Source organism: Nycticebus coucang, chromosome 8 (assembly GCF_027406575.1).
Source record: "Nycticebus coucang isolate mNycCou1 chromosome 8, mNycCou1.pri, whole genome shotgun sequence".
In the NCBI taxonomy this organism is placed as follows: Eukaryota; Metazoa; Chordata; class Mammalia; order Primates; family Lorisidae; genus Nycticebus; species Nycticebus coucang.
The window spans coordinates 77,583,943-77,610,104 of NC_069787.1; the positions used below are offsets into that span (position 1 = coordinate 77,583,943).

The 26,162-nt window shown below is 38.2% G+C and overlaps 1 protein-coding gene and 1 pseudogene across 4 annotated transcripts in view; one reads left to right on the forward strand and one right to left on the reverse strand.

The window, feature by feature from the left end:
* UBP1 (upstream binding protein 1) overlaps positions 1-26,162 on the reverse strand; it is a 68,459-nt gene that overhangs the window by 24,106 nt on the left and 18,191 nt on the right. For 3 of the 4 annotated variants that reach the window (XM_053599932.1, XM_053599929.1, XM_053599930.1), the window contains exons 2-3: positions 24,197-24,348; positions 4,673-4,749 (exon numbers count right to left, since the gene is read on the reverse strand). In XM_053599932.1, coding sequence (XP_053455907.1) covers positions 4,673-4,749; positions 24,197-24,348 — 229 coding nt within the window. The remainder of the gene's footprint in view (positions 1-4,672; positions 4,750-24,196; positions 24,349-26,162) is intronic. The other variant, XM_053599931.1, reaches the window with a different exon arrangement.
* LOC128592108 (14-3-3 protein epsilon-like) lies at positions 9,956-10,829 on the forward strand (annotated as a pseudogene).

Consider the following 26,162-nt stretch of genomic DNA (forward strand, 5'->3'; position numbering starts at 1 on the left):
CACTAGAATTATTAAAATGAAATAATATAAACAGAGTAGAGAAACCCAAGCATAATGGCAAAGACTTTGTTAATTTAAAATAATAGTTAACAAGTTAATTTTAAAAGATAGTCAATTTATCAGCCAACTTGGCAAAAACAACCAAAAACCTAAAAACCTGCCTACTCCCTCAAAATGAGAATCTAAATCAGCAGTTCTCAACCCGTGGGTCACGAGCCCTTTGGGGGTCGAACAACTCTTTCACAGGGGTCACCTAAATACATCCTGCATATCAGATATTTACATTACGATTCTTTACAGTAGCACAATTACAGTTATGAAGTAGCAACGAAAATAATTTTATGGTTGGGGTCACCACACCATGAGGAACTATAATAAAGGATTGCGGCATTAGGAAGGTTGAGAACCACCGAAAATGCAAAATGCACTCTAAACTATGATTTGCAAGTGAAATTACCAGAGGTAATAAGCATTAAAAAAATATTTATCACAGATAAGATTTTATCCAAATACTCAAATTCCTAGGAGAGACTTTACTCCACAAAACCTAGGCCAATTCTCTACTCTCCAACCATTCTTCTTCACCTCTCACAGGTCTGGGTATCAACTACTGTTTCATTCCAGTAACAGCATAGTAAGTCATTAAAATGCATTCAGACACCAGATTTGCAGTAATTCATGTTTCTGACACATTTATAAATAACTTTCTGAAGTATGAGGCAGTAAGATAACTATATTTTCTTTTCTTTTTTTTTTTTTTTGAGACAGAGTCTCATTTTGTTGCCCTTGGTAGAGTGCTGTGGTGTCACGGCTCACAACAACCTCCAACTCCTGGGCTTAAGTGATTCTCTTGCCTCAGCCTCCCAAGTAGCTGGGACTACAGGCGCCCACCACAATGCCCGGCTATTTTTTGTTGCAGTTGCCACTGCTGTTTTAGCTGGCTGGGGCCAGGTTTGAACCCGCCACCTTCAGTATATGGGGCCGACGCCCTCCCCACTGAGCCACAGGCACCACCCCAGATAACTATATTTTCATTAAGTCTCTACTGATTTGAATAGGAAATCATTTGTTAAGCAATACATAAAAACACAATTTTAGTACCCTGCTTCCCCCACCCCTCATATACTATCCAAAATATAGCTGACAAATATTTTTAAGGAAACTACTTAAAAGTCATAATTTTTTTCTTTGAGATAGTTAAAAAAGAGGCCAAGTCAGTAGTTAGGACTAATGTGGGAAAAGTCTGTAGGGCTCAGTTGCTCTGAGCATCCTCCCCATCTACACCCACATCTAGACTGCCTACCAAGGTAATAACCAGCATCTGCTTCATACCACCACCTGCCAGTGGCAAAGCCCTCCCAGTGATGGTGCATAGGCTAGTGGCAGCCCCAAGACACCAATGCCAGGAGGCTGGCCAGCTGATCTCTCAGAAAAAAGTGTAGCATGAAAATATCACAATTCTGATTGTTTCATATACAGTACAACCAGACTAACTACACATACGGAGATGAAAAAAATATTAGAATAAAGATACAAGAGCTTTACTAAGCTCCATTCTAAACGGTCAGACTGAGATATTACAGTAAGGGGGATGAAAAGAGGACCAAAGTTAAGGATATAAAAGAAAACATCTAGTATTGTAGCTCTTTCAGAATTTTTCTAGCAGATTTTCTGGTTTATAGTGTACATATACACAAACAAAAGAAAAACAAGAAAACTTCTCAAAACAAACTGCAAGAGAAACAATCATTATCTGGACGTTCTGACTAAAAGGAGACTGAACACATCTTTAGAACCAGCAATTGATGAAGGGCCCTCACACTAAGACAAAAAGGAACAAGTAGAGAAAGCACTTCATTGAGAAGGTTCAGCACCAAGTTCTAAAGCACCTTTGATAACCCATCATTTGATTCCCAAGATTCCTCCCAAGTTTAAGTAGTACAGTCAAAGATCATACAGCCAGTAATCAAAACTCTAGAGGGCTGCAGTATATTTTAGGGATCCTCTAGCTAAGGAAAATGTGATTCCAAAAAAATTCATCCTGTAGTCCTTGGCAGTAGTTGTGAATTGCAGGCAAGTTCACAGGATATAACCAGATGTATTCTGACACATCCACAAAAAAAAAAAAAAAAAAAAAAAAGTGCCTTATCAAATGGAAATTGAACCCCATGTAAAACCATTTAAAAATTAACCCTTTTCCATTAGTGGGCTAAGTGTTTGGAAATACTGATGCTTTCAAGATAAATAGTGTTATCTAGGTAGGACAGTGTCACATCAGCAAAACATTCACTGTGCATTTATGGCTAATGGTTTCTATATTGTTAATAGTTCATTATCACATGCTGAAATATCACTTTTGCCTTTAATTCTTTACATGCATTAATGTTTTCACAGGTTTTAATTTGAAGTAAATCTAAGGAAGCTAACCTTAAAGCAGTCATGTGACAACTTAATTGATTAATCTTGCCATTCCAAGTTAATCTGACATATTTTAACTAGCTTGTCAGAAGTATTTTAAACATTAAATCTCACCTATCGGAGGTTATTTCTAAATTGTACCACCTATTCAGGGGAACTGCCCCCCAAAGCCAGATTATTGTCACTGAAAAATGATGATTATTCCAGAATTTACTTTCTTTAATACTTTGGTGTAAACTTAATTTTGGCATTTGGTCTTGATGTTAAAGTTTGTTATGATTTCCTCAGAATAGTATAAATGGCCATAAATGAAGAACTGAGTTAAAATTATGAAGCAGTCAATTCTATAATCTAGCATGCACACACACAAACACACACACACACACACACACAGAAAAAACACAAAGGGGAATAGATGAAACAAGATTGGCAAATTGTTGATAACTATTAAAGTTGGTAGGAGAACTTATCATGAGAACTCATGATATATACAAGTGTATTTATCATATACCACCACATGATAGATGTATGTGGATCCATAGTACCACTCTCTCTACTATTGGATATGTTTGAATTTTAGTATAGTAAAAGGTTAAAAATTTGTTCTAATATTTTTGGATCCAGTTTCATAGGGCCCATCAGACTCTATTCAATTTTATTACATAATGTATAATTAAAACAAATTTTCAACTCTTTTCACACTTTTAAAAATCAGCATCTTATACTCATCAAATGCAACTTTCACAGTGAAAGAAGAGTATACCCCTATTTCCCCTGGGGGGAAAAGGTATCACCAGGTTGAATTTTATTCAGGTATGGTATAATTGGCAGATATGCCCAAAGGTAACCTTGAGAGCAACAAGTCAGCTGGGACCAGAGAATGCAGAGAGAATCCCCAACATTTCTAAGTTTCTTAGACACTGGAACCTAAGAGTTGTCTAGTTGGCTCCTTGATCAAACCATGAATATTTATCAATAGACAGGCAGAGAATATCCGATCCAAGTAGGCGTTGCTCACCTCAAACAATGCTGATAACTTTCTTAAACGGTGGATCCAATCAGTGTTCGCCACAGGCCAAGATATCAACAGAAGGAATAGACAACCTGACTCACCCTCCCACTGATTGGGCATAGATAAGACAGACCCAAAACTCAGACAGTTAATTCTGGAAATGGGCAAATAATCAAGTGTGTCAGAAGCCCAGGAGTCAGAAGAGGAAATCTGGGAACTCACTCTAGGTTGGCGGGGCAATGATTCAGCAAGGATGAGATCCCCTGTCTTTTCCCTTGGAGGGAAAGAGAAAGATCCAACTTCAAACTCTATAGGATTGGGACTTCCTGTCCTGAGGAGTGAAAGGAGTATTACCATATCCCTAATGAATTTCATATAGGTCTCCAGGTGCTAAGCAGCTGGCTTTTTAGGATTCATACTAAATCCTGAATCTAAGGCTGTCTTTCCCCTGCTCACCTACTAAAAAGGCAGAACCAGAGGGGAGGGTCTTTCAAATGGAATGCCTCTCCATACTGAAGGCCCTGACGTGCCACTCTGAGAAGACAAAAGGGTCCATCAGAGGAATTCCTGCCTGCTTGTCTCTTGCTAGCATTTAGCTACATGAGGTTTTACCTTTCCCCAATTAAGCTTCCTTCATAAACCTTGCGTTGTAATGCTGTAGATTTAAAATAAGCCATGGTGCATGACAGGTAGAGGCTAACAGGATGCACCTTGGATGACACCAGAGGGGGCAGGGACAATTATTAAAGATACATCCTAAAAGCAACAGGTTGGCTGGACAATGGCTACACCTCCTATCCTTGGGATGACTGACTTCTTCATTCAGATACACCAGCAGGTTGAACGGAGATTTCAAACTTTATTCAATGAAATTTTAAGAGATGAAATAAAAGGATTTTTAAAAGTTCTGTATTATCATTTAGATTCTCCTTCATATTATCTTTTACTTTCAAGAGAAGCTTATAGATTTTTGTTGTGGCCATGTGCTGCTCCCTCATAACTGCAACTAACCTTTCTATTGCTCCTTGGTTTCCAAGAGTTTTTTACATGTTCTTCACCCAATAATTGCTATAATACCTATTTTACAGATGAGTAAATAAAACATAGCTCAAAAAATTAAAAGTTTTAACATTAACTATTCCTTAAGTGAAACTGAATTTTTGAAAAAAACTCTTGTGGCAAAACTGCTCCTCTATTCAATCACTGCAATATCTGTTGGTAATTAAAATGGACTGCCCTTACCTTTACCAATTTTCCACTAATCTCTGGCATATCTCCCATTTTCCGATTATCCAGCATCCGAATTTCATAAGACTGACCTATTTAAAGAAATTGTGTATCAAAAACAATCCACATAAAGAATATTACTGTTTAACATAATTCAACCGTCTCTTAGAACATACAATTATCCAATGCTAATTTGTTAATATACTAGAAAAGCAAATTCAGGCTCATCTTTGTCCCCTCTACAAATCACACCATCTTTTCCATCTTATACTTTTACAGATGACTGAAGAGTTTCTCTGTCAATTTATTTTCTTCTGCCACTCTCTTATACTAAAATTTTTATGTATGCATTTATGACAGCTTTTCTTTCTTTTTTTTTTATTGTTGGAGACTCATTGAGGGTACAAAGATCTAGATTACACTAATTGCATTTGTCAAGGAAAGTCCCTTTTATAAATGTGTTGCTCCTCCAAGAGGTGTGCCAAACACCGTGACCCCTCACCCTCCTCCCCTCTCTCTGCTCCCCCATTTCTTTATGACAGCTTTTCTGAAATATAATTCACATACCATAAAATCCACCCTTTGAAAGTATACAACGCATTGTTTTTTAGTATATTTGAGTTGTTCAACCATCACCACTACCAATTTTAGAGCATGTTCATCGTCCTAAAAATAGAGCTCATGCCCATTAAGCAGTCACTTCCCATGCTCCACCCCTGGCACCCTCCCACCCCAGCCAACCCCTTGCAGCCACTAATCTGCTTTCTGTCTTTAGGAATTTGCCTACTTGGGACACGTTACATAAACAGAATCATACAATATGTAGTTTTTTGTAAGTACTTTTACTTAGCACAGTGTCTTCAAGGTTCCGTGTGTTGTAGCATGTATCAGTACTATCTTCCCTTTTATTGCCAAATATTATTCCATTGCATGAGCATACCAAATTTGTTTATTCATTAATCAGCTGATGGACATTTGTAAATGTCCAAACCTACCAACATGATTTCTGGAGTGTCTGTTACTAAATAATAAAAATGACAAAATCAGTAAAAGTTAAGAATGCTTCCAGGACCACATGAAGTTGAGACTTTTTATAACTACCAATATCTTGTCCACATTCCAACGAAGTTGACAGAAAAATACATAAAGGGTTCTAGATCACTGGGTCAAAATCCAGCAAAGTGTAATCAAAATATAACTAAACCACTCCAAGAATGATGAAACAACTATATGGAATATGTTACTAAGGAATATTCCTTAAATTTATTCAATAGATTGAGAGAGAAAAACACTAAGACCATTACGGTGGGAGACATTTTTTAAAAGTTAAACCAAGACACAAAAGAAAATATTTGAGGCAAACTTAACAACAGATTTGAATTCAGAAATAAATAATTTTCAAAATAAAGATATAAATGTTTTTAAAGTACACCATTATATATTTAAAATTACACTCAACCTCACAATAATTTAGGAAATAAAAAATTAACAAAAGGTTTGTGATGATCATCGGGTTATTAAAGACTCTTTAATTAATTAAAAACAAAGTGGGTAAGGGTGGGAAAGAACTAAGTTCATAAAAGTGGAAAACAAACTGATAAAGTTTTTCTAAAAGGCAATCAGGCTGCACCTGTCAGCAAGTTAAATACTGTTCCCTTCGACTTAGGAATTCTACGTGGTCAAGACAGACAAAAAAAATGTGAGAGGGGAAACATTTGCAATTCACATTACACACAAAGGACTAATCTCCCAACACATAAACAATATAAAAAGCTCCTACAAAATAGCCAAAATAGATAAAAAATGTTTAGTATCCCTAGAAAAAATGAGCAAATGAAATGAACGTGTGTGTTCTCAAAAGAAGCAAATGCCAGCGGTTCTTAAACATATTAAAAGATACTCAACTACCATTGGAGAAATGCAAATTAAAACCACAAGGAAATCATTTTTGACCTATCAAATTAGCATAAATCCTTCAGTTTTCTGCTATATTCGATGTAAAATGTGAGAGAAAGAAATGCTGAGGATTACTTGAGATTTTTGGTCAAGGAACTGAAGAACAGCTGCTATTTCCTGACATAGTGAAGATGAGCAAGTAGACCTGAGGGAGAAAATTAAGAGTGGCACTGTATATAGTAAGTCTGAAATAGCTAAAGGACACCCAAGTTGGTAATCAAGTTCATTTACAAATCTGGAGCTACAAAGAAGAGATCTGGCTAAAGACATCAATAGAGGCCTTTTCAGGGTATAGTTGTAAGGTAGAGCCATTTAAAGACAGGACCACCTAAGGAGAATAAAGAGAAGAGGGCCAAAGTAGTTCCCCCGCATGAAGAGAGCAACCCAGACAAAAGAAGCTACTGATGTGTGAGATGGACCAATTGTACAGTATCCTGGAAGCCCTTTCATTTGGCTGCCAAGGAAGGAGGGAGAGAAAACTTGTCTCAGTAGGATTGTCATTCTCAGAAATTCAGTATCCTTGGAATTGAAAAAAAAAAAAAATCAAATAAATGAAGAAATTTTCCCATCTTCTGATGTAACATTTTCCCTGGTCAATCTGAGAAGGAACCATCTATACTCAATACAAAAGTTTAATCTATTTCCACAAATAGCATCTCAAGGCTCATTGTTCCTGTATTAAAAAGCACTCTAAATTTTTATTCTTCTAAAATCAAAAGTAGGTATTTTTAAAAGGCTCTATAACATGTTATGCTACAAGTGGTTTCCCTTTTAGAAACTATATACTCTTCAATGAAAATACCCACTGAGTGAATAACCAGACTAATTTTACAGATGTAGTTTTTCTTTCTATTTGTCCTCATACATAATTCTTTTAATAACAGCTTCGTGAAACATTAGTCTAGGTTCTAACTGAAATATAAAGATCCCACTATCAATGAAGTATAAAGTTAACATATTTAAGAGAAATATTCTATGAGATATTAGTCCTATTTTCAGCTTTTATCTTTTGAATTTACTTTTCATTTTTTGATTTTTTTTTGGTTCCCCTTTTGGCTCAAAAGTATTGCCAGAGTTGAAAAACGTAACTATTGTGAGTTCATGTCCCCACCCACCTTTGAGTATACAGACTCCAAGTCTGGCTTTATCAGATGGACTCCAGAGCAACAAGTAGGCCAAGATGGGACAGTCCCTGCTTTGCTAATTTCAAAACTTTATAAATCTTTTTTTTTTTTTTTTTTTTTGTAGAGACAGAGTCTCACTTTATGGCCCTCAGTAGAGTGCCGTGGCCTCACACAGCTCACAGCAACCTCCAACTCCTGGGCTTAAGCGATTCTCTTGCCTCAGCCTCCCGAAAAACTTTAGAAATCTAATTTTTAAGGTCCTGCATAGAACTTTAATCTAGTAACAAGAACCAATAAAAACAAGAACATCTACTACTGCATAAAATAAAATTTACCCAAGTGTTTTTTTTTTCTTTTTCTGCAAGTTATACCGTTCAACGGAATACTTTTTTTTTTCTTTTGTGACAGAGTCTCAAGCTTTCGACCTGGGTAGAGTGCCATGGTGTCATGGCTCACAGCAACCTCAAACTCTTGGGCTTAAGGGATTCTCTTGCCTCAGCCTCCTGATAGGACTATAGGCACCTGTCACAACACCTGGATATTTTGGGAATGGGGGTGGTGGTTATAGTTGTTGTTGTTTAGCAGGCCCGGGCTGGGTTTGAACCCTCCAGCTCAGGTGTATGCAGCTGGCACCCTAACTACTGAGACAGAATACTTTTTTTTTAAGACAGTCTTACTTTGTCGCCCCTAGTAGAGTACTGTGCCCTAACAGCTCACAGCAACCTCAAATTCTTGGGCTCAAGCAATTCTCCTGCCTCAGCCTCCCAAGTAGCTGAGACTGTAGGCTCCCACCACAATGCCTGGCTGTGTTTAGGGATGGGGTCTTGCTCTAGCTCAGGATGGTCTCAAACTCATGAGCTCAGGTGATCCGCCCTCCTCAGCCTCCCAGAGTGCTGGGATTACAGGTATAAGCCACTGTGCCAGGCCTTCAGTGGAATTCTTAATCCAATAAACATACTATTTTCTAGGGTCTAAGACCTATTTGTAAAGTAGCTAGTATTAATTAACATCCTTAGCAGAGTATTCTCCAAGAAGTCAGTCTCCAGGTAAAAAGCTACTTGGGGAAAAGCTAAGAGAAAAGGCTCTTCTTGGGTCCTGATCCAGCTGCAGCAATGAGCCAGTGTGGAATACAGCAAGGAGTTAAGATCAGAAGTCTCAATCACAACATGAGGCCTGGAAGCATCAAAGATTAAAGACTACCCCTAGCTGTAAGACAACAGGCAGACTTTCCCCCCCAGATTCCGGCTCAAAGGGAGAGCCAGCTGGATGTGCTGCACCACCTAGTGGCTCCATGTTGGAACTACAGTTTTTACTCCATAGAGTCAAAAACTTAACTCCTCTTCCTACAGACATAATCAGGCACAAGCATGCAAATATAAATACAATTTTTAAACTCTGTATGCCTATGGTTAAAAAATACAAAAAATGACACTCTAAGATATAAACACTGCTAGGAAAACTTGGAACAAGCACAGGCGGTGTGTGCCTGTAGTCCTAGTTAACTCAAGAAGTTGAGGAGAGATTACTTGAGCCCAGAAGTTCAAAGCTAAAATGGACAATACACTGAATTCTAGCTCCTTAAAAAAAAAGTTAAGGCTACACAGAATTTTCTTTTTCTTTTATTTGCTTTACACTGTTAACACAGTGGCAAATATTCTTCACCCCTGGGGTCCAAGAGGCAGAAGGTGGGCAATGAGCCTAAGCGGAAACTACTAGCAGTGAGCAAGCCACAGCCAAAGAATGGCATTCAGCCCCCAGGTACATGCCAAACCTCCTCTGAGGAAATCTATCCCAAAAAGGTGAGGGGAAACTCATCAAATTTTCCTGAATATTCAAAGTAATAAGAAAACAAAGTGTGGTTCCCCAGACCAGCAGTAGCAGCACGTAGAACATGTTGGAAATCCAAATTCCTGGGCCAGCCTACTGGATCAAAAATTCCATGGGGCACAGCAATCGTGGTCTGATGTGCACTCCAGGTGATTTCAGTGCATGCTAAACTATGTAAAGCTCCATGTAAAGTTACAAATAGCTAGTCAGGTAATATTCTTTCCAACAAAAAGCATACAGAATCTTCTAGAAACAACTTTCTATTCAAAAAGCTCTTAATGGATTGTGGGGGGGGGGGGGGGCATTTTTGCTGCCCAGACGCAGAGTGAGAGAGTCGGAGACACTATTTGCTTCCATCCATCGCGTAAACCCTGCCGGAGCCGCTGCCGCTATGGATGATGGGGAGGATCTGGTATACCAGGCGAAGCTGGCCGAGCAGGCTGAGTGGTATGACAAAATGGTGGAATCAATGAAGAAAGTAGCAGAGATGGATGTGGAGCTGACAGTTGAAGAAAGAAACCTTCTATTTGTTGCATATAAGAATGTGATTGGAGCTAGAAGAGCTTCCTGGAGAATAATCAGCAGCATCGAACAGAAAGAAGAAAATAAGGGAGGAGAAGACAAACTAAAAATGATTCGGGAATATCGGCAAATGGTTGAGACGGAACTAAAGTTAATCTGTTGCGACATTCTGGATGTACTGGACAAACACTTCATTCCAGCAGCTAACACTGGCAAGTCCAAGGTTTTCTATTAAAAATGAAAGGGGACTACCACAGGTATCTGGCAGAATTTGCCACAGGAAATGACAGGAAGGAGGCTGCCGAGAACAACCTAGTGGCTTATAAAGCTGCTAGTGATACTGCAATGACAGAACTTCCACCAACGCATCCTATTCGCTTAGGTCTTGCTCTCAATTATCCGTATTCTACTATGAAATTCTTAATTCCCTTGACCATGCCTGCAGGTTGGCAAAAGCAGCTTTCGATGATGCAATTGCAGAACTGGATATGCTGAGTGAAGAAAGCTGTAAGGACTCTACACTTATCATGCAGCTGTTACGTGATAATCTGACACTACGGACTTCAGACATGCAGGGTGATGGTGAAGAGCAGAATAAAGAAGTGCTGCAGGATGTGGAAGATGAAAATCAGTGAGACATAAAAGCCAACAAGAGAAACCATCTCTGACAACCCCACTCCTCCCCACCCTACCCAAAATTAGCTGGGCATGGATGGTACAAATCTACATAGTCCTATCTACTAGGGAGGCTGAGGCAGGATTGCTGGAGCCCAGGAGTTTGAGGTTACAGTAGGCTATGATCATAGTATTGAGCTCTAGCCTGGGCAACAGAGGAAGACCTTACCTCAAGGTGGGGGAAATAGGCCAATTCAAGTTATTTCATTGTCTATGTTAAAATTGAGGACTAAATCAGTCATCTAAAACTGTTGAAAGTGAATTGCATGGATTCCTTTTCAGTTAATCAAAGTTCACTGAGTAGCATTCATTTGTTTAATAAGATCGTAAATCTTTCAACAATCTAGGAAGCTCTGGCTCCATTATTATTGATATGCTCCATAAATGCATTTATATTCACATATTCATTATGAGAGAGGATACCTGAGAAGGCTGAGGTCCAGGAGAACACGTCTTCTCAAGGAGACCACAAGGATATACCTGTAGGGTCCTCTCCATGGTGACTCAGCTCTTGGGAATTTGTAGACTTAACTTCCTGGAACTTGGAAATTTCTACTTCTGTGAAATCCTGTAGTTCTGTGGGAGCTGGAACAGTATCTCCCACTTGATTCAAACTGACCAATGAGAAAGGTACCTCTGGGTTGGAACTTTTTGACTGGAGATAAAAAGGGAAAGACCAAGCCAGTCAGGGAGCGTGGCCATTTCGAATTCTTCTATGCCATAAGCTCCGATGGATGAAATAAAACCCTTCCTTTTATAAACATGGTGTTTGGGTGCTCTTTCTCTCCATTAGGCCTCCTCTTACTATAATATTTATATATGTGTACAGTATATACGTGTACAGTAAATGTATCTGAATATACATTTAGGCACACAATTTATACATACATACAGAGAAACAAGGGTTCAGGGTTCATCAGATGTCCATCTTTAGAGACCATCCACCTACCATATGTGTGCCTAGTTGCGATATTAGCTTCCTACTGCTGCTATAATAAGTTTCCACATCCTTAGTGACATCAAACAATACAAATTTATTGTCATAACAGTTCTGGAGTTCACAAGTACAAAATAGATCTTACCAGCCTAAATAAAATCAAGCATTTAGCAGGGCTGCATTCCTTCTCGAGCAGCGGTTCTCAACCTGTGGGTCATGACCCCTTTGGTGAGTCGAATGACCCTTTCACAGGGATTGCCTAAGATCATCCTGCATATCAGATATTTACATTATGTTTCATAATAGTAGGAAAATTATAGTTATGAAGTAGCAACGAAAATAATTTTATGGTTGGGGGTCACCACAACATGAGGAACTGTATTAAAGGGTGGCAGCATTAGGAAGGTTGAGAACCACTGTTGTAGAGGTTTGAGGGAAGAATCTGTTTCCCAGCCTTTTCCAACTTATAGAGGCCACCTGTATCCTTTGGCACATGGCTCTTCCTCTACCTTCAATGCCAGCTGCACCAAGCATTTTCAAATCTCTTACTCCTGACTCTCAAACTCCCTTTTAACTTTTAAAGATCCTTAGATTTCACTAGGTCTACCCAGATAATCCAGGATAATCCGCCTACCGCAACATATTTAATTCAATCGTGTCCATGGTGTCCCTTTGCCGTGTAAGGTAACATTCATGAATTCCGGGGATTAGGACATGGGTATTTTCCGCCTACCACAGCTGTTAACCCATACAAACATGCCATTTCTAATATGCAAAACTTTATTATAGGCTTATAGGCTTATTTAAAAGATTATTATAATCATACTTTCCAACAGACATATCAAAATTCCTGAGTTACCACAAAGGTATCTAATCCCACACTTGTGTCCTAACCATCACTAAAAATCAGTTATCTGGCTGCTTTTAAGTACTTTTCATCTAGTACAATCAGAAATCATTAAAGCTCTTACTGATAAATAAGTGTAATGGCAGGAAAGGTTCATGTTGTGCTTCCTATGCAGTAGTCAGCTTAGAAGTACATCACGTATATTAATTTAATTCTCAACCATCCCCTAAACTAGCAAGTGGTGAAATAGGATCTAAACACAAGCAGGTGACTCCAAAGACTCTGATAACCACTGTTCAGTAAGGCCAACTCTACCTCTCATGTCCCACTGTGCACTTTAATATGTGTAAGAACATCCAACCCACAGCAGAAACACATACACCCTGGGGGACTACTTCATACAACTAACTCTGACGGCTTCTACCAGGCATTACAGACGAAATTCTCTTTTAAATTTCATCCTTCAGTGATAAGATCATTAAATTCACAACTACATTTAAGCTTATAATATACTCATCCTATGAACAAATAAGTTTATTAGACTAAATTCTAAGAAACATTAACTACACAATATTTTAATGATACCAAGGCTGCCATAAAACATGATAGAATTTTTCTTGGGTGTTTGAAAGTGCTAACAATTCAGTGGCTACCTTGGGTGAGCAGAGCTAGGTAACTGATACAGGGAAAGACAACTTTTTATTATTATTATTACTAATTCATAGCTGTGTACATTAATGTGATCATGGGGCACCATACACTAGTTTTATAGACCATTTGACATATTTTCATCACACTGGTTAACACAGCCTTCCTGGCATTTTCTTAGTTATTGTGTTAAGACATTTACATTCTACATTTACTAAGTTTCACATGTACCCATGTAAGATGTACCGCAGGTGTAATCCCACCAATCCTCCCCCCTCCCTCCCCCCATTCCCCCTATTCTTAGGTTGTAACTGGGTTATAGCTTTCATGTGAAAGCCATAAATAAGTTTCATAGTAGGGCTGAGTACACTGGATACTTTTTCTTCCATTCTTGAGATACTTTACTAAGAAGAATATGTTCAGCTCCATCCATGTAAACATGAAAGAGATAAAGTCTCCATCTTTCTTTAAGGCTGCATAATATTCCATGGTGTACATATACCACAATTTATTAATCCATTCGTGGATCGATGGGCACTTGGGCTTTTTCCATGACTTAGCAATTATGACTCGGGCTGCAATAAACATTCTGGTACAAATATCTTTGTTATGATGTGATTTTTGGTCTTCTGGGTATATACCTAGTAGAGGAATTATAGGATTGAATGGCAGATCTATTTTTAGATCTCTTAACTGTTCTCCAAACATCTTTCCAAAAGGAATGTATTAATTTGCATTCCCACCAGCAGTGTAGAAGTGTTCCATTTTCTCCACATCCAAGCCAACATCTCTGGTCTTGGGATTTTGTGATAATGGGCTAATCTTACTGGAGTTAGATGATATCTCAAAGTAGTTTTGATTTGCATTTCTCTGATGATTAAGGATGAGTTTTTCATGTGTTTGTAGATCGTGCATCTGTCTTCTTTAAAGAAGTTTCTCTTCAAGTCCCTTGCCCACCCTGAGTTGGGATCACATGTTCTTTTCTTGCTAATACGTTTGAGTTCTCTGTGGATTCTGGTTATTAGACCTTTATCGGAGGTATAACCTGCAAATATTTTCTCCCATTCTGAGGGCTGTCTGCTTGCTTTACTTATTATGTTCTTGGCCGTGCAGAAGCTTTTTAGTTTGATCAGGTCCCAGTAGTATACTTTTGATACTGCTTCAATTGCCTGGGGAGTCCTCCTCATAAAATATTCACCCAGGCCGATTCCTTCAAGAGTTTTCCCTGCACTCTCTTCAAGTATTTTTATAGGTTCATGTCTTAAGTTTAAATCTTTTATCCAGTGAGAGTCTATCTTAGTTAATGGTGAAAGGTGTGGGTCCAGTTTCAATCTTCTACAGGTTGCCAGCCAGTTCACCCAGTACCATTTGTTAAGTAGGGAATCTTTTCCCCACTGAATGTTCTTAATGGGTTTGTCAAAGATCAAATAACGGTAATTAGCTGGATTCATCTCTTGGTTCTCTATTCTGTTCCAGACATCTACTTCTCTGTTTTTGTGCCAGTACCATGATGTTTCGATCACTATTGATTTATAATATAGTTTGAGGTCCAGTAGCATGATTCCTCCTGATTTGTTTTTATTTCTCAGTAATGTCTTGGCTATTCGAGGTTTTTTCAGATTCCATATAAAACGAAGTATTATATTTTCAAGATTTTTAAAGTATGACAGTGGAGCTTCAATAGGGATTGCATTAAAATTGTATATTGCTTTGGGTAGTATGGACATTTTAACAATGTTGATTCTTCCCAGCCATGAGCATGGTATGTTTTTCCATTTTTTAACATTTTCAGCTATTTCTTCTTAGAGTTTCATAGTTCTCTTTATAGAGATCTTTCACATCCTTTGTTAGATAAACTCCCAAATATTTCATCTCCTTTGGCACTACTGTGAATGGAATAGTCCTTAACTGTTTTTTCAGCGTGACTATTGTTGGTATATATAAAGGCTACCAATTTATGAATGTTGATTTTGTAACCTGAGATGCTGCTGTATTCCTTGATCACTTCTAAGAGTTTTGTAGTAGAATTCCTGGTGTTTTTCACGTATACAATCATGTCATCTGTGAAGAGCTAAAGTTTGATCTCTTCTGACCCTATGTGGATACCCTTGATCACCTTTTCTTCCCTAATTGCGATGGCTAAAACTTCCATTACAATGTTAAAGAGCAGTGGAGACAATGGACAGACTCGTCTGGTTCCTGATCTGAGTGGAAATGATTTCAATTTAACTCCATTCAATATGATATGGGCTGTGGGTTTGCTATAGATGGCCTCTATCAGTTTAAGAAATGTCCCTTCTATACCAATTTTCTTTTTTTTCTTTCCAGTTTCTGGCCGGGGCTGGGGTTGAACCCACCACCTCCGGCATATGGGGCCAGCATCCTACTCCTTGAGCCACAGGCACTGCCCCTATACCAATTTTCTTAGGTGTTCTGATCATGAAGGGATGCTGGATATTATCAAAAGCTTTTTCTGCATCAATTGAGAGAATCATATGGTCTTTGGTTTTTAATTTGTTTATGTGCTGAATTATACTTACAGATTTATGTATATTGAACTAGCCTTGAGACCCTGGGATAAAACCAACTTGGTCATGATGTATAATTTGTTTGATGTGTTGCTGGATTCTGTTCATTAGGATCTTGTTGAATATTTTTGCATCTATCATTAGTGATATTGGTCTATAATTTTCTTTTCTTGTTGGGTCTTTTCCTGGTTTGGGGATCAGGGTGATGTTTGCTTCATAGAACGTGTTGGGTAGTCTTCCTTCTTTTTCTACATTTTGGAACAGGTTGAGTAATATAGGTACTAGTTCCTCTTTAAAGGTTTGGTAGAATTCTGACTTGAAGCCATGTTGTCCTGGGCTTTCCTTTTTAGGGAGATTTTGTACGGTTGCTGTGACTTGATATTCGCCTGTTCAACATTTCCACTTGATTCCGGCTAAATCTTGGAAGGTGACATGCTTCCAAGTATTGGTCAATTACCTTCAGATTTTCATATTTCTGAGAATAAATTATCTTGTAATATTCAGGATTTTTTGAATTTCTGAGGAATCTTATTATTTTGTCTTTGTTATTTCTGATTGATGAGATCAGAGATTTTACTCTTTTTTTTCCTGGTTAGGTTAGCCAAAGGTTTATATATTTTATTGACCTTTTAAAAAAAACCAACCTTTTGATTTATTGTATAATTCTTTTGTTTTCAATTTCATTTAATTCTCCTCTAATTTTGGTTATTTATTTTCTTCTACTGGGTTTGGGGTTGGAATGTTCTTCCTTTTCCAGTTGCTTGAGATGTCTCATTAAGTTGTTAACTTCCTCTCTTTCCATTCTCTTGAGGAAGGCTTGCAGTGTTATAAATTTCCCTCGTAGGACTGCCTCTGCGGTATCCCAGAGGTTCTTATAATTCGTGTCTTCATTGTCGTTTTGTTCCAAAAATTTGGCAATTTCCTTCTTAATCTCATCTCTGACCCAGCTATCATTCAGCATAAGGTTATTTAACTTCCATGTTTTTGTATGAGTATGCAAATTCCTGTTGTTACTGGGTTCAACTTTTATTCCATGGTGGTCTGAGAAGATGCAAGGAATAATTTCTATTCCTTTAAATTTACTGAGGTTAGACTTGTGACCTAAGATGTGATCAACTTTGGAGTATGTTCCGTGGGCTGATGAGATGTATGTGTGTTCAGTTTTGTTGGGATGAAATGTTCTGTAGATGTCTGCTAAATCCAAATGTTGGATGGTTAGGTTTAAATCTAAAATTTCTTTGCTCAGCTTCGTATTGGAGGATCAATCCAACACTGCCAAAGGAGTGTTGAAATCTCTGACTATTATGGAACCGGAGGAAATCAAGTTGCTCATGTCTTTTAGAGTTTCTCTTATAAATTGAGGTGCGTTCTGGTTGGGTGCATAAATATTAATAATTGAAATCTCATCATATTGAGAATTACCGTTAACAGATATGAAGTGACCATTCTTATCCTTCCTTACTTTTGTTGGTTTAAAGCCTACTGTGTCTGCAAATAGAATTGCAACACCTGCTTTTTCCTGATTACCATTTGGCCAAATTATGGACGACCATCCTTTCACCCTGAGTCTATATTTATCTTTTAAGGTAAGATGTCACTCTTGTATGCAGCAAATATCTAGCCTGAGTTTTTGTATCCAGTCAGCCAACCTGTGCCTCTTTAGAGGACAGTTTAAGCCATTCACATTAATGGAGAATATTGATAAGTCTGGTAAAATTTTGGGTATCGAGTTTTTCGAAAGTCCAGTGGACATTTTTAATCCTTTCACCACTGTGGAAGTTGGAGTTTGATCAAAAGTTTCTGAGTGAGTTTACTTTTGTGGTAGAGGATTGGGCTGGTCATTATAGAGGATAGGTCTGAGAATATCCTGAAGAGCTGGTTTGGTTATGGCAAATTTCTTCAACATATGAACGTCATTAAAGTATTTAATTTCTCCATCATAATGAAGCTCAGTTTAGATGGATACAGGATCTGGGGTTGAAAGTTATTTTGCTTTAGGAGATTAAAAGTCGATGACCACCCTCTTCTGGCTTGAAAAGTTTCAGCAGAGAGATCTGCTGTCATTCTAATATTCTTTCCTTTGTAGGTAATGGATTTCTTACATCTGGCTGCTTTCAGAATTTTCTCCTTCATATTAACTTTAGTGAAGTTAATTATGATATGCCTGGGGGATATCTTATTCGGATTGAGTCATGCTGGGGTTGGTTCTGAAACTGTCTGCTATCTGAATTTCAGAATCTCTTGGCATGTCTGGAAAATTCTCTTTCATAATTTCATGGAGAAGGGCCTCTGTGCCTTGCAAAGCCACTTCATCACTTTCAGGGATTCCAATGAGGTGGATATTAGCCTTCTTTCGAATTATCCCAGAGCTGTTTGAGATAATGATCCGTTTTTGCTATCCATTTCTCTTCTTCTTTGAGAGTTTGGGAGTGTTCAAAGGCTTTGTCTTCAATGTCAGAAATCCTTTCTTCTGCTTGCTCTACTCTGTTACAAGGGATTCTACTGTATTTTTCAGATCTTTGAGGGCTGCAGATTCTTGCTTCAGTGCGTCAAAATCTTTGGTGGTTTTGTCTTTAAATTCGTTAAATTATTGAGACAACTTTTGAATTTCTCCTCGAATTTGTAATTCCGACTTTTGAATTGCTCCTCGAATTTCTAATTCCAAATTTTCCTCCATTCTATTAATGTTGTTTGCAATCCAAATTCTGAATTCGATCTCTGACATCTCAGCCAGCTGTGTATGAATTGGATTTCAGTTACATCTGCCATATCTTTCCTTGGGGGGGGGTTGATCTATTCTAGTTATTCATGTTACCAGAGTTTTTCCACTGATTCCACCCCATGGTTGTTTTACACCGTTTGATTTTTCCCCTGGAGCTTTGTCGAGGACCTGTACAGTGCTATGGCCTGAGAAACTGGGGACCTGTTTGGTGTGGTGGAGCTAAGTGGTTCTGTCTTGTTTTCAGCTGGTCTCTGTCCGACCCCAGTGAAACAGTTACTCTGGCTTGAAGTCTCAGCTTTTGTTTGTATCCTTGGGGTCGCAGCTCGCCGCAGCTGGGTTGATGTGCGTTCTTCAACCTCTTTTGGTGTAGCTCTAATCCACCAGGTTACTTGCTAAATTTCTGTCCTTTAACTCTCCTTCTGGACGGGAGCCTCTGTGGAAAGCTGGCTTCAGTCAGCCATCTTGTCTCAGCCCTCAATAGTCCCCTGAAAGTCTCGGTTCAGTTTCATTAAATGTCTTCTTGGGAAGCTATATTGAAATCATGAAATTATTGTTCCGTCAGTCACCGTGAAGTCCGCTTCCTCCTCTGCCACGCCCGGGTGCACCTCCAGCCGCAGAGGTTGAAGGTTGGGAAAGCAGAACTGCCCCGGCCCGAACAGCTGCTCCTCAGTCACGAAGTGTAGCTGCACACTGTACTACAGATGTGCAGGGACCCAGGCAGGAACCCGGGCTGCAGCCACAGTGCAGAGCCTGGCCCAAGCGTCTCCTCCTCCGTGCCCTGATGGAGTGCTGGTGATCTTCACAAGATGACCTGACACAGGGTGTTAAGGTGCAGGGAGTATTAGGTGAGTAGAGTGTAGACAAAATGTCCATGTACTGGATAAAAGCTCACTGCCAGTAAATTAGATCTCTCCAGAGAAGGACAGAACTCGCCCAAGCCTGGCAAGGTCTCTGGTCCTCCCTGACCACTATCTGCTGCTCCAAAGGCCCCAGGTTCCTTCTGTATGATAACTTTCACATTTCTCTCAAGGGCAAATACAGCTCTGTCACTCACACGTTCAGCTTCCTTACAACATTTCTCATAGGGTGAGTCAAGGACCGCATAGAAGAATTCCAAATGGCCACACTCAAAAGACAACTTTTTATTGGATACCTTTTCTTCCTCTTTGAATTTTGAACCATGTATACAATATACAAATATATTAAACAAATATAGCATTTGTTTAAATTGTTAAATTAAAACTGGAGAAATTGACTAAAACCTTAAAAAAAAACTCACAAAGAGAGTTAGTGGTTAAGAAAATAAAATTTTGAATTAGAAAAAGCTGGGTTTAAATCTATATTCATAAAAAACAGTCAATAATCTAAATAAATAAACTAGGAAAAATTTTTACTACATTTAAAGGCTTTAACGTAAAGGCTTTAATGTCATCATAAAATAGGGATAATACTTTCTTTCACGATCTGTCACCTATTATTTCCAAGACGTAAACAAACAAGGACATGCAAATTATAACTTTGGGTCTACAATCTACGCCTAGCTTCTAAAACTGAAGTCTGTTTGATGCCATGCTAATAATGTTGACTACAAAGTTCAACATATCTTCCCAGGTGCAGAACACCAACGTGATAAAACCTTCTACCTATCCAGGGATGCCTACATAATTGATTTTTCCTTCTCTCCCTTTTTCTCTTACTTATGTAAAATGCAGATTTCATGGGCCTCACAAGAATGTAACCATTTGCCTTACCCTCCCATCTTTTTTTTAATCTGTACATATTCTCTTAAATCAGTGGTTCTCAACCTTCCTAATGCCACAATCTATTTTCATTGTTAAAAAGGGGTCATGCCCCACAGGTTGACAACTGCTGCCTTAAATACTCAAGTCCCCAAATTCCCCTTTGGAAAAACAGCCACAGATTCATCTGTGGTTTTTTTTTATCCCATTCATATCCTCAAACTTTGGCTTAATAAACCTCCACTAACTAGAAGAAAAAAAAAAAAAAGCCCAGGCATAATCCCAGCACTTGGGGAGATGGTGGCAGAAGAACTGCTTGAAGCCAGGAGTTCAAAAGTAGCCTGGGCGGGCGGCGCCTGTGGCTCAGTCGGTAGGGCGCCAGCCCCATATACCGAGGGTGGCGGGTTCAAACCCGGCCCCGGCCAAACTGCAACCTAAAAATAGCCGGGCGTTATGGCGGGCGCCTGTAGTCCCAGCTACTCGGGAGGCTGAGGCAAGAGAATTGCTTAAGCCCAGGAGTTGGAGGTTGCTGTGAGCTGTGTGAGGCCATGGCACTCTACCAAGGGCCATAAAGTGAGACCCTGTCTCTACAAAAAAAAAAAAAAAAAAACAAAAGTAGCCTGGGCGATATAGTAATTCTGTCTCTACCAAAAAAAAAAAAGGGGGGGGGGGTTTAAAAATTTGCTGAGTGGTATGTCACATGCCTATAGTCCTAGTTACTCTAGGAGGCGGAGGCAGGAAATTTGCTTGAACCCAGGAGTTTGAGGCTAGATCGTGCCACAGCATACCAAGCATAGGCAAGAGGACCTACCTCTTAAAAAAAAAAAAAAGTGACTGTTTAAGTTCTCTCTCACTTATTACAATGGGTGCAGATAAACTCATATGTGTAAGCTTAAAATGAATTAAAACCTGTATTGATAAATGAGTTTCAAGTGCCCTATCCAATCCCTTCTTATAAAACCTCCACATTATTATACTTTTTTTTTGCTGTTTTTGGCTGGGGCTGGGTTTGAACCCTCCACCTCTGGTATATGGGGCCAGCACCCTACTCCTTTGAGCCACAGGTGCCACCCTATAATTTTTTTTTTTTTTTGAGACAGTGTCATTTGTCACTCTCAGTAGAGTGCCATGGCATCATAGCTCACAGCAACCTCAAACTCTTGGGCTCAAGAGATCCTCTTGCCTCACCCTCCCGGGTAGCTGGGAGTACAGCCACCCACCACAGCTATTTTTAGAGACGGAGATCTCACTCTTGCTCAGGCTGGTCTCGAACTCCTGAGCTTAGACAATCCACCTGCCTCAGCCTCCCAGAGTGCTAGGATTATAGGTGTAAGCCACCACACCTGGCCTCCACATCATTTTTAAATAAACAAGACTCCATTTCCATTGTATGTTATTTTCCTGGGTGGAGCTGAAGAATTCATTTCAATGCAAGAAAATTGATTCATGTGTATTAAAAACAGTAACAAACTGACTTTTATAAACAGAAAGAAAAAATAGTAACTTATGTCACTACTTAAAAGTCACACCATCAAAACTGATAGATACTGCTACACTAAAAATGGTGTCGCTGAGGTATGCTTTGTAACAACTTTCCACAGCCATGTCACTTCATCTAAAAAAGGTATTCATGGATTTTATTGAAATGCCTGGATAAAATTCATCAAGCCCATTCACTTTTTAACCATAATCAGTCATTTTAAAATATTGTTTGTACATTTATACCTGTTTTTCTTATATTCGAATCAGATACCAATGGAGGAACAGACACAGGGGAACCTGCTGGAGTGCTAGAAATGTTGGCTATAAGATAGTTTCAAGAGAATATACACAAACATTAAAATTCATTGAACTGTATGTATGCTCAAGACCTGTGCACACTACTATACATACTTCAATAATTTTTTTAGGGGCCAGGCACAGTGGCTCACGCTTGTAATTCTAGCACTCTGGGTGGCCAAGGTGGGTGGAGTTCCTGAGCTCATGGGTTCAAGACCAGCCTGAGCAAGAGCCAGACCCTGTCTCTAAAAACATAGCCAGGCATTGTGGCAGGTGCTATAGTCCCAGCTACTTGGGAGAGTGAGGTAAGAGAAATCACTTGACCCCAAGAGTTTGAGGTTTCTGTGAGCTATGGCACAATGGCATTCCACAAAGGGTGACAAAGAGAGACTCTGTCTCAAAAAAATAATTACATAAATAAAAATAATTTTTTTAAAAACCTGAGCTTTCTAAATTGACTTTGAGCAAATTAAACAAACTGTTCAGTTTAATCTGTGGAATATATTACTAAAACCTCTTCTAGGGCAATTGTAGGAACTGAATAAGGTACTATATTTAGTTCGATCTTTCACACACCATGAGCACTCAGTTCATGTCATCCTCCTATACAGCACCACTACAGATGGTGGACTGTAACTTTCATCAGTATGAAATATCTTTATCAGTTTAATAATAACAATGATAAACTACAGACATCCCCCAGGCCAACAAATACACACCCTATACATTCCTTTAAACAGGATGTCTGTGTATGTGTTTGTATGTGTATGTGCACCTGCACACACATGCCTGTAACAAAATCTATTCCCAAGTAAGGGAAATTGAAGTTACTTCCTTTTTTGTCTGTAGAAATAAAGTTACAGTGAATATCCTTACCCATACATTGTTTCCTCTGAGATTTTTACAACTAAACAGAGTACCAAATAAATTCTTAAGGTTCTTTCAAATTTAAAACTTAAGTATCGAATAACAGAAAGACTACCTAAATACCAAGTATTAAAAACAAAGTGATAGTATATTGTCACAGGTGCCACAGATAGAACTTTCTGCAGTAAAATTTCATAGGTTCCTACTTACATACAAAATAGTCAGAAATTCTTCTATGTTTCAGAATACTAATCACAAGTAAATAGTCTGAAATCTGTAGTTCTCTCCAAAAGTTCAAGGAAATAAAAATTCTATTTAATGACAGAAAAATAATCAAAATACAGGCTCAGCACCCGTAGCACAGTGGTTACATCGAGGGTGGTGGGTTGGAACCCGGCCCAGGCCAGCTAAACAACTGCAACAAAAAAATAGCCGGGTGTTGTGGTGGGTGCCAATTGCTTAAGCCCATGAGTTTGAGGTTGCTGTGAGTTGTGTGGCACTCTACCGAGGGTAACATAATGAGACTCTGTCTCAAAAAAAACAAACAAACCATTAATAATACTCACAATATAATCTTAAATGAATAGATGAACAGTTCCAATTTTTTTCTAATTAGAAAATTAGAAAGAAAATGTATATTCCTACAAAGAAATGTACCAAAAATATTAATTATACCCAATTTTTAGTATCATTCTTTCACATATTACCCAAATTTTCTACAATGAGTATGCATTACTTTTACGATAACAAAAATGCTCAGAATTGTTTTAAAAATAAGAATTCAATGTGTTTTCAGCATATCCAGCCAACAAATTACTTGCTATATAACAAAGTAATTTTAGGTTACTTTAGCCTGTGCCCAAGCTGCATACTTTCCAAAGGTAAATTCTACTGCCACATCTTTTTTCCATCCTGCCCACTCTTTCTTACCACCAAAATGTAACACTCTGACATAACATAAAAACAAGATATGAGAAGATAAAATTTGACACAGTTTATTTAGCCAGACCTCATCTTACTGAAGCTTAAGTCTATTTTCAGCATTAAACTGCCTTATGTTTGAGATCCAGGTTCCTTGCCAGCTGGACTTCTGATTCATTTTCAAGTTCCATACTGAAACAACTGTCCCTAAAAATAACTGACACTCTTTCCTACTTGTTCTTCCTTTGGATTATGTCTGAAAAACTGTTATAAATCCTTCTTCACAGACTTAACAAATCTATTAACTTGGCTCACAATAAAATCCCTACAATTTTCATTGACCAAAATTGTAAAATTTAAGAAAAAGAATCTAATTTTAAATTATTACCAGTAATCAAGGATTTTTGTAAATTCTTGCATGTTGCAATATGACACAGCCATACTAACCTTGGTTCAAGTAAGTGAGGGTTTCATCATGCAGTTTTACTGCTGGAGATGTTGCAGCACACATCACATACTGAAAGGGTGGGTGTTTAGTTTCACCATCTAGTGGAAGGCTGGAATCTTCCTGCTTGAAAATGGGCAATGCCAAAACATCACTGGAAAACAAAAAATTAACACTGATCTTATTTGGGGTTTAAAATATTTAAAAGCATATAAACATTTAGGGGTAGTTTCTTTTAAAATTTAAGATCAGAAATTGTACATAGAACAAAAGAACTACTAATGCTAATTGTGGTTCACCTGAAGGATGGTTTTAACAACACACATTTCTAGTGGGGGATTAGGAGTGGCTAAGATTAAGTGTATACAGTCAGTAGTAGTTAATAAACTCCATCCTACTGATAAAGTAAGAGATCAGGCTGATAATATATGTGGTACTTTAAAAAATTCTTCAAAAACGTTAAACCCCAAATTATTTCTACAATTAAAAAAAGCAAGTCAAGAATGCATAGCTACCTGTTTTAAAAGAGAGCAACTATTATTGCTGCCAAAGGTAGGTCACATTGGCACCAGAAAATTACAAAGAAGCATTTGATTAAAATGGTGCTTTACAAAAAGTTCCCTGCTAGGCCTGGCAAGGGCTGAGAACATAAAACTTTATGCCTCGTCTAAAACAATGATTCCTTCTGAGATGCTAATAGTCACATTAGAAACAGCTGCTATTCCCCCTGCCTCCACAATAGTTCAGGGCATTGACTGGGAGAAAGATGCAGGGGTTTTTTGTCTATACTCTGTCAACCTAAATTTAAACACATATGAGTATGTTTAGGGTTTTTTCTGTTGTCATTAATAGCTTGAGTAAAATTTACATACCATAAAAGTCACCCTTTTAAGTATGTAATTCAGTGGTTTTTAGTATTTCATATAGTCATAGGGTTGTGCAACCATCACCCATCTCTAACTGAACATTTTCTCACATCAAAAAGAAATTTTGTACCCATTCCATCACTGGACCCACTCAGCCCCTGGCAACCACTGATACACTGTCTATATCTATAGATTTGCCTATTCTGGGCACTGAATATAAATGTGATCATATAAGTATGTGGTCTTTATGTGACTGGTTTCCTTCTCCTAACATGTTTCAAGAACAATTTATGTTTTAACATAAATAAATATTTGTATTTCATTTTTTTTTCTTCAATAGGGTCTCACTATGTTGTTCAGGTTATACTAACACTCCTGGGATTGAGGGATCCTTCTGCCTCAGCCTCCCAAATAGCTGGGACTATACGTACAGGCCATCATGCCTGGCACACCGTTGCTTTTTATAACTTCTTTTCCTTGTATGGACATACCATATTCGGCATCCATTCACCAAGTGATGAACATTTGGTTTTTTTCCATTTTTTGGCTATTATGAATTATGGTAGTGAGCACTTTCATATATTTTTGAGCATACATCATTTCAATTCTCTTGGTTATATACCTATGAGTGGAATTACTGGGCCATATGATAACTCTGTTTAACTTTTTGAGAAATTGCCAAACTTTTTCAAAGTACATACACCATTTTACGTACTTATCTTTAATGTACAGAGGGTGATTATTTTTGAGATAATTCCATGAGATATACATTTACATCTTGTTAGCTCTTCCATATATTCTTTATTCATTCCTCAACAAAAAGTAAAATAACAGTAATAACAACAAAATATCAAAATGAATAACTACTATTTTAACACCAATAACAGAGACTTGTCTGAATTGACGATTTTTACTTTTTTTTTAAGACAGTCTCACTCTGTTGCCCTGAGTAAAGTGCCATGGTGTTATCAGAGCTCAGAGCAACTTCTAACTCTTGGGCACAAGCGATCCTCTTGCCTCAGTTTTTCTATTATTAGTAGAGATGAGATCTCACTCTTGCTCAGGCTGGTCTCAAACTCCTAAACTCAAGCAATAAACCCAC